We start from the raw sequence: 9813 nt of genomic DNA, 5'->3' as shown, positions 1-9813 counted from the left end.
TCAGTTCTACAAGACGACTATAGAGTTCTTGGGTCACTGTATTTCTCCTGAGGGCATCGCCATGGAGCCGAGTAAAGTTGAGTCTTTGCAGAGTTGGCAACCCCCACGTCGTGTGAAGGATGTCCAGCGACTTCTTGGGTTCGCCAACTATTACCGGACTTTCATCCCCGGGTTTGCTACCATGACAGCCCCCCTTACTTGGCTCCTGCAGAAAAAGACTCGGTTCCAGTGGGACGCTCCAGAACAACGGGCTTTCCAGGCTTTGAAGGAAGCCTTCATGAAGGAGCCCATCCTGAAGCATCCTGACCCGCAACGGCCATTTGTCATGGAGGCGGATGCCTCCGACATTGCCATTGGGGCGGTGTTACTCCAGGCGACGACGACTGGCGGTGCCCTCTTCCCTTGCGCATACTATTCACGGAAATTGAATCCGGCGGAGCGCAACTATACCATCTGGGAGAAGGAGCTATTGGCCATTAAAGTGGCATTCGAGGCCTGGAGGCATCATCTGGAAGGGGCGCATCATCAAATCGAGGTCCGGACGGACCATAAGAATTTGGAGAGCCTGCAGATCGCTCGGAAATTGAACCAACGCCAGATCCGGTGGTCTCTCTTTGCGAGGTAAGACCCTGAACTTGGTCTCCCGTACCTTCTGGTGGCCCTGAGTCCGACACGACGTCCAGACCTACGTCTCGTCTTGTATCTGATGTAGGCAGGCCAAGTCAGCGACAGGGGCCCCACCCGAACTACTGCAGCCCTTGCCGACACCCAAAAGACCCTGGGGGGCTGTGTCCATGGACTTCCTGACGGACTTACCCCCGTCGTCTGGATTCACGACGGTGTTCGTGGTGGTGGACATGCTGACCAAGATGGCGCATTTCATCCCATGCCGTGGCTTGCCATCTGCCCGCGCCACCGGTCACATGTTCATCCAGCAGGTTTTCCGGCTGCATGGTCTTCCTGATAGGGTTGTGTCCGATAGAGGGGCCCAGTTCACAGCCCGTTTCTGGCAGGGGTTGATGCAGGCATTGGATGTCAAGATCTGCCTCTCGTCTGCACATCATCCCCAAACTGACTGAGGAACCGAAAAGGTCATCGGGATCCTGGAGCAATATCTGCGCTGCTATGTCAATCAGCAGCAGAACAATTGGGTGGACTATCTGGCGGTGGCTGAGTTTGCGTTCAATAACTCTCAGCACACCTCCATGCAGATGACCCCATTCTTAGCCAATGTGGGCTATCACCCTCGGTTTTTCCCTCTTTCCCCATTAGACGCACCGGGACCACCAGCGAATGACTACATGGCAGAGTTATAGGCGATCCATCGATTGGTGCAGCGACAGTTGGAGAAGGTCAAGGCTGACTACAAAAGGTTTGCTGATCGGTCGAGGTGGGATACACCTCCACTATCGGTGGGAGACTGGGTATGGCTGTCCACCAGGAACCTACCGTCCACCCGGTCAGTCAAGAAATTAGACCACCGATATGTAGGACCGTTCCCCATCGAGGCTGTCATCAATCCGGTCGCCTATCGCTTAACTCTGCCACGTTCCATGCGGGTACATCCGGTCTTTCACCGCTGTTGTTGGTCCCTGAGCAACCGGCGTGTCCACTCCGCCGAGCCGAACCTCCCCCACCAGAACAACGTGATGGAGACAGTGCTCCCGAGTACGAGGTTGCCAGCATTCGGGACTCCCGTTGGGTGAAAGGTCGCTTCCAGTATCTGATTGAATGGAAAGGTTACGGACCGGAGGAGTTCACCTGGGAGGATGCGACCACTCTTCATGCTCCTGCTTTGGTGACCGCCTTTCATGACCAATTCCCATCCCGACCGCATCCGGATCGGCAGACCCGGGGGAAGGGCCCTGCGGTGCGGGATAGTGTTGTGATTCCGTGCCAGCCTGTGTTCCCAACAGCTGAGTCTGAGGAATCTGAGGAGGAGGTGGAGGAGGCCTTTGAGGGGCCGTCAGGGTCAGAGGGNTTGTTTGCAACGTGTTCCTGTGGACTATTTCCTTCCTTTGGACTTGAGTTTTGCTGTTTGTGTTTTGGACTTATTGACAGGTTTGTCACCCAAATAAAAGGGATTTTGTTTTGTTTTAAAGTCTCCAGCCTATTGTATCAGCAGGGGTTTGGTCCTTGTGCCTCTAACAAGGATGGCAATAGGCTGGGATAGAACAGGGGGGAGAGGCAGCAGACACTAGGACACCTGCCTCTTTCTCCCTTCCACGGGCAGAGGTGGGCAGCTCAGCCCAGCTTTCTTTCCCTTTACCCCTTCCTCCTCTTCCTTCCCAGTTCACCCTCTCCCCTTCCCCTTATAGTCCGTGGCCATGCAGCAGGGGGGAGAGGATGGGGGACAAGTGGCAGGGCAGGAGGGCTGATGAAGGACCAGCTGAGAATGAATGCCCGCGATAGGTTGGCTGCGATGAGGTGGGCGCAGCAATGTTACCGCAATCAATTGTCCCATTCCATGCTAGAATGGGAGACACATGGATTTCTAGTAGGATGCTATGCCAGAGGCAGGTACCATGACAAGTCAAATTTTTGGGTCCCTCTAGGTAGCATTTTATGGGACCCATAGCATTCCAATTCTGCCCGAAGCTACCAGATAGGGAGAGACCATGACAGTCCTTCAAATAACCCAGCCTTGTACCATTAAGGGTTTTATAGGTAGTCCTTGAATTATGACCATTTCTTCAGCAACTGTTTGAAGTTACAGCAGCGCTAACCACTAACGAATGCTGCCTCAATTCTCCGAGTGCCACAGTGCAAAATCATCCCCCTGCACTCCACAGGCCCTGCCACCCTCAGCTGATATTACCTGTCTTCCACTGCTGACGCATGCCCAGTCTGGCCATATACGAGGCAGCTGGTGGCTGTTCCTGTTCTATTTCTTGAGGCCACATGCACTGTTCTCCAATTAGCATGCCCCTTTCTTGCAATCCTTCAGAAGGCCTCAGAAGCTTTCTGGAGACTTTCTAAAATAGCACGAGAGCACGGACCACTATTAGAACAACACAAACAGCCTTGGGAAGAAGGCCTGGAATGGCCAGCAACTGCCTCACCTAGGGCCAGACCAGGTGTACCTTAGCAGCAGCAGCAAGAAGATGGCTAAGGTCAGCTGGGCACAGCAGGGCCTGCAGAATGCAGATTGGTGGGTGCTTTATGCTGTAGCATTGGAGTGGCTGGCCATGGCATAGGACTTGAAGCAGCATTCTGTGGCTGTGCTGTGGTTGAAGTTGAGGCCCAGGGGCGGAGCGGGGCAGCTGAAAGCTCTGGGCCTCTATTTGAGCCCTGAGGCTACCTCTGAGGAGTGCCTAACAAAGGTGGGATTCAATTAACAGTAATAGGGAGTGCTAGGGTTGCCATCACGAGGTGATGTGGTCATGTAATGTTTCACCTAATGACCACATTGCTTACTGATGGAAATTCTGGTCCCAGTTACCATTGTAAATTGAGAAATACCTGTATAGGTAATAACCAGCACCTTGAATTGTGCCTGGAAGCTCACTGACAACCAGTGCAGCTCACAGAGCAGGGGCTTTTTCAGCTATGTCAAGAATGCACCAAAAAAAGTAATGCACTAGAAAGTGATAACCATTCCTTTGGAATCTGGTGAGATATTTGGGGATATACTGCTTGCCACTATACAATAGCCAAAAAAAGTCTCAAGTGAGATTCCTGCCAGTTGTCTCAGAAAGGGCACGCCAAAAATAATTTTAAATCCCCAATATCTGAAACAGCATTCAAGGTCCAGGTTTCTTTACATCCAGCAAATAATGCTTGACAAATGGGGAGGGAAGGGCAGAAAGAGACCCTGGAATTTTGTAATATTTAGCTTGGAGAAAGTGTGACTGTGTTTTTCAAAAGTACTACCAGAAGAGAGTTATGTGGGCTGAGGCATGCAGCCAGGCATACTATAAGTTGCAAAAGTAGGATTGTGGCATTAGCATCATGATGAGTTTGGCTATGTTAGCTGTCTTTCTAGTAAGGCCAAAGTTGAGAGAGAGGGGTAACCTTCAATGGAGAAGGCAACAAGCTGTTACTTGTTATGCACTAAGAATAAAACAGCTGTCAAATTAGTGTTACATCTCACCATGCTTTTAAATGAAAATCTCATACTCTGCTACACCCTATTTTACAGGTATTAGTAGGTTTCTAGGCAACACCTAAGTACCTCTCAATAACTATCTCAAGGTGGGAGGCTGCCTCACACTTTGGAAAGGGAAATCTTGTTTATTTGGTGTAGAGCTCAGCAGCATATTTATATTTTCCAGGGCTGATGGATCAGTGACGTTAGGGGACATTTGTTTTGCTTTATACAAACCCAGACAAGTTGAGATCACCATGGACCAATGTTTCTTTACTTGAGCTAAGCAGTGAACAGATCTGTTTTCTTTTTCCTTGCCCAGCCTCTGTCACAGGCAATTTTCCTACTGCAGTTAATAAGCAAACTTTAAAAAATTGCTGCATCAGTTATCCCTGGAAGGATTTTCAGCCTGCCACTGAGTTGTATCTAAGTAGCTAATGAGGAAGATAGACAGACCCAGTTTTTGGAAACTTGGTATCTGTAAGGCTAGGTTAGCATTGCCCATTGGAGGTTCCTACTTATTAGATTAGAGAGCAAAGACCCTCCATGTTTCAACAAATGGGAATCATATGAGTAGATTATTTGTAAGAGCTGTGTTGTGATCTGTTCTTCTCTCTGACTCTGTGGAAAGTTGTGTTCTAAATCAAGATGGCATGAAAGTAGCCAGAGCATTTTCATGTGGAGGATTTTCTGCTCTCCTCTTACACAGAAGAGCTTGTCATGTGCTCCAATATCAGATTATAAGAAGCTGATCTGAGTTGGCCTTTTTGTGCTATCATATAATTTAAATGGGTCTTCTCTGTTGAGGAAACCATAGTTCCAGCATTGCTTAGAGGGTAATTAGAATTCAGAGAGCCAGTTTGGTGTAATGATTAAGGCATCAGGCTAGAAACCAGGTGACGGCGAGTTCTAGTCCCATCTTGGGCCCAAAACCAGCTGGGTGATCTTTGGCCAGTCACTTTCAGCCCTACGAAGGAGGCAATGGCAAATCACTTCTCAAAAACCTTGCCAAGGGAATTGCAGGGACTTGTCCAGGTAGTCTCCCAACATGATTGAATGGAAGAAAAAAATTGAATTCAGACTACAACTGAAATAGCCACTCTCAAAGCAATTACAGTTTTTCCCTGGAAAAAGGTGATTGTGTTGTTTATATAATGGTAGACTGATTATGACAAAGTTGTCCATGCATTGGATTTTGCCATTATTCTTTGACAGTTCATGTAACTATGCCATCAGAAGCTGTTCCAACCCGGGTCACACTGGCAGGTGCACATACCAATAAAGTCTGTTTATTGCACAGCTACAGGTAGTCCTCGACTTATGACCACAATTGAGCCCAAAATTTCTGTTGTTAAGGGAGACATTTGTTAATTGAGTTTTGTCCCAATTTACGGCCTTTCCTTGCCACAGTTGTTAAATGAATTGCTGCAGTTGATAAGTTAATAACCCGGTTGTTAAAAGAAACTGGCTCCCCATTGACTTTACTTGTCACAAAAGGGGATCACATGACCCTGGGACACAGCAACGGTCATAAATATGAACCAGTTATCAAGCGTCTGAATTTTGATCACATGATTATGGGGATGCTACAAAGATCGTAACTGTGAACAACGATCATAAGTCACATTTTTCAAGTGCCGTTGTAACTTTGAATGGTCACTAAATGAACTATTGTAAGTCAAGGACTACCTGTATACCACAATAGACGCTCTCCAACGATGCCAGTAAAGCTCCACCCCAATATTCCCCAAAGGCAGCCACCCACAGTCAGTGCAACCCAGTCCCGCAAACTAGGTCCAACAGTCACCAGAGCTGATCCACAAGGCAAGGAGGTTCAAAGTCCACAAACAAGGTTCAGAGTCCACAAAGCAGGGTCTGAAATCCACAAGGCTGAAACACAATCCGAAGTCCACGAAGCAGGGTTTACGAGGGCTGAGGAAATGCATGCTGAAACAAATGTTTGTTCCTGACAAATGCACCCTACAGCTGGCTAAATCACCCCAAGCCAGGTGTTCCTTGTGAGGTGGTGTGGGACTGCTTCCTCCTAAGCAGCCTCACAGACCACCTCTGTGCTTCCCTTCACTCATGCCTGTGGATCAGGTGGGCAAGTCAGCTGTTCCTCGTTAGAGGGGATCTGTTGCCTTTCATCACCACTGTCTGTCAGCAGTCGATCCTCCTCTGCTTTTGGGCAGGCAGCTCCCTGTCCAGTTGACCGCTTCCTCTAATGCTGGATGGGCCTGGGGCTGTGTTGTCCTCAGACCCTGGGCTCTCCAGACATTCCTGGGGAGACATGCCATCCCCATCGGATGGTCTTGGTTCCAGCTCCTCCTCCTCCTCCAAACAGGCTTCCAAAGGGGCTATCACAAAAGCTCAGTTTTGTCCACATCTTAGGAAATTGAACCTTCCTCAGGAAATCATACAAATTCTCAGCTGGCTGTCACTGAGATACGTGGGAGTTAAAGATCCACATAGGCAGAGGATGCCAGGTTGGAGAAGGCTACTGTAGTTGCATGGAGATTTATTTGAACCAGAAATGTATAAAATACCTTCTCCTTGAGTTCTCTTAATAGTTTAGTTGTAACCAAATTGAATTTTTATCATTCTCTTCTGCTGCTAGAGAATTGAAGTCTAAAATCTCAATTTTGTTACCTTTTGGTATTCAAACTTGATATAGTTATTCTTAGGGGATACACACTGAAACACTTCCTTTAAAGACTTGCAAATTCCAAAAAGATGTGGGGGCACAAAAGTGGCTTCTGTTTGCAACTCCTTAAAGCAGTTGTGTCTTTTTTTGTGATCACAAAGTTGCTTGAAGGTAGTTGCAGACACATGCCCATGAATGCTGCAAAGCACTCCTGTGGGGTGGAATCTAAAGGATTACAGTCCTGAATTTTTTATTTTTTGGTTGTAACCTATCTCAGCCAGGTAAAGGTGGGATTTCAAGCTCATCTGTATAATACAAGGAGTCCTTGACTTAATGGCCGTTCGTTCAACAACTGTTCAAACTCCAGCTGCTGACAAGCGTGCCCAGCCAATGTGAGGCTCAGCTACTGTAGAAAGCTAGTTAACACTATATTTCCAAAGGAAGAAAGAGACTCAAAACATTGCAAGAGTCTTCTTGCCCTGTACTTCATTAATTCCTCAAGAAAGAAAATAACGTTTGCTTTATGGCTAGTCATGCATTTCAAGTTCCTTACATGTAAAGGTGGGTAACTGGATAATCAGAGTCGGAAGTGAATAAGGAAGGCCTGTGATGAAAAAACAACTGCTGTTCTTGGACAGCTGTCTGACCTCTTTATGGAGTGCTTCAGTAGGACAAGTCAGCAAAGCTTCAGTGACTATTCCAGTCCTAATCTTCTTTCATTGTTTTTCCAGATAGAGAATATGTCTGATGCAGCCTTTGCCACTCTCCATGCTAGGTGTGAGGAAATGGAGCGAGCCAGGTGGCTATGGAACACAAATATGCCACCACAGCGGCGAGGTAGCAGGTAAGGTTGCCTGCTGCTTCAGCAGCAGAGTGCTTAGCAGCCCAAATGCTTCCATGATAAGCACCTGCTGTTAACTTTTCAGCAGCATTGCCACAAAGACAATATCCCTGTTGTGTTGTGAAGTGTTCCAAAGTTCATTTGGGCATGAATAATGGGAGGTTGCAGAGAAGTGTCGCCTGGTGTTAAAGTTGCTTGTGCTGGTGAACAAGACATCATTCAGTAAATGAAGTTGATCTGCATCTCTATGAGTGCCACTAACATCTGGGGGCATTGTTTTCCAGGAATAGTTCAGAAGCTTTACAATTTTACATAACTTGGGAATTCCATCTGCTATGAAGTATAATAGGATGGATCCCTGTCCCAAGAAGTTTACAGTCTGAACTTCAGTGAAGGACAACAGCAGTAGAAAAAAATGGGAAATGGAAGTTGGGATAGAGAAAAGATGTCTCAGCAGCTTTTTGTTTCATGTGCACTGGTGCTTAACAGTTTGTGAACCCCTTTGAATTTTCAATATTTCTGCATAAAGACGACCTAAAATCTGTTCTGTGGGGTCCTTGGTGCTCTCCAACCTTGGTGGTTTTCTTGCAGATGTTTCTGTCTAGCACTGATGATGTTACCTAGTTTGGTAAGGAAACGTCTGCAAGAAAACCACCAAGGTCGGAGAGCACTAAGGACCCCACAGTTCAAACCTGAGCTACAAATATTCTCTTCTATGATCTGTTCTCCATACAAGTCCTAAAATTATATAAAGAAACCCCAATTAAATGAGTTAAGAACAGTATACCTGTTTATTGAGGAAAATGATTCAAAGCTACATATCTATGTGTGGTAGAAGTACGTGAACCTTTAGGATTATCAGTTCATTTGGAGGAGAAATTAGAGTCAAGTGTTTCAATCAATAGGGTGACAATCAGGTGTGAGGGTGGGAGGTCCTGCCTTATTTAAGGAACAGAATTATGGGTATTTACTATCAAAGTCTGATCTTCAAAATAGTCATTTCATGGCTCAAACAAAGGAAATTTCTGAGAACCTCTGAAAAACAGTTGGTGAGACTCACTAGACAGGAAAACCTAGCAGACAACTTTGTCTCCCAAAAAGTAGAGAAGGGAACTAGGGGATCAGCCATATTGGACTTAATTCTCACTAACAGAGATGAAATGATGAAGGTGTTGAAGCCACAGGAACTTTGGGGGGGAGTGAATATTAGAATTCAACATAATGCAAGCACAAGCAATAGAACATAGTCAAACTAGAGTCTTGGACTTTAAGAGAGCTAATTTCAATAAACTAAGAGAGGGCTTGGGAAGAATTCCATGGATGAGAATCCTCAAGGGCAGGCATGTCAAACTGCTGGCCCACGGGCCGGATGCGTCACGCCAAAACCACGCCCACCCCATTGCCGGCAATGGGGAAAAAGTTGTGATATATCGCGTGACATCACGAGTTTGACATGCCTGCTCAAGGGGAAAACAACTCAAGAAGTTTGGGAAATTTTGAAAAGAGATTATAAAAGCCCAGTCTAGCATAATACCAACGAAGAAGAAAAATAACAGCTCTCAAAAGAAACCAGCATGGCTGCATAAAGAACTCTCTGATAAATTGAAAGACAAAAAGGACAAGTATAAAAAGTAGAAAGAGGGACATATAACTAAGGCAGAATATCAGCAAATAGCCCAAGTCTGCAAAGATGAAGTGAGGAAAGCTAAGGCTCAAAATGAAATAAGGCTTGCAACAGAAGTCAAAAATAACAAAAAAAGCTTCTTTCAACATGTAAAAAACAAGAAAAACGTTAAGGAAATTATTGGTCCATTAGTGGGAGAAAGTGTCAAGAAGATGACAAGCAACAAGGAGAAAGCAGAACTATTTAACTCGGTTTTTTGCATCTGTCTTTACACAAAGGGAAAAAATAAGATAAGATAAGATAACCTTTATTGTCATTTTTATACTGTGGGCACAATGGCACACATCAAAAATGAAATTTAGTTGCCTGCTCTCAAAGTGAAACACATACATGACGCACACCTAAACATACTATGAACAACATACAGTTGCAAGAAAAAGTATGTGAACCCCTTGGGATAACGCGGAGTTTTGCATGAATTGGTCATAAAATGTGCTCTGAACGTCATCTAAGTCACAACAATAGAAAAACACAGTCTGCTGAAAATAATAATACACAAACATTACATGTTGCCATGGTTTAATTGAACATAACATGTAAACATTCACAGTGCAGGG

The 9813-nt window shown here is 45.9% G+C and overlaps 1 protein-coding gene across 1 annotated transcript in view; it reads left to right on the top strand.

Moving 5' to 3' along the window:
• The window catches only part of LOC107297407 (KAT8 regulatory NSL complex subunit 1-like), a gene marked incomplete at its 5' end in the record, with an annotated part of 64354 nt that overhangs the window by 49483 nt on the left and 5058 nt on the right, over positions 1–9813 (top strand). The window contains one exon of the mRNA XM_015826775.1: positions 7463–7575. Coding sequence (XP_015682261.1) covers positions 7463–7575 — 113 coding nt within the window. The remainder of the gene's footprint in view (positions 1–7462; positions 7576–9813) is intronic.

Source organism: Protobothrops mucrosquamatus, unplaced genomic scaffold (assembly GCF_001527695.2).
Source record: "Protobothrops mucrosquamatus isolate PMUCROS unplaced genomic scaffold, P.Mucros_1.0 scaffold3292, whole genome shotgun sequence".
In the NCBI taxonomy this organism is placed as follows: domain Eukaryota; kingdom Metazoa; phylum Chordata; class Lepidosauria; order Squamata; family Viperidae; genus Protobothrops; species Protobothrops mucrosquamatus.
This window is presented reverse-complemented; position numbering and strand designations above follow the sequence as displayed.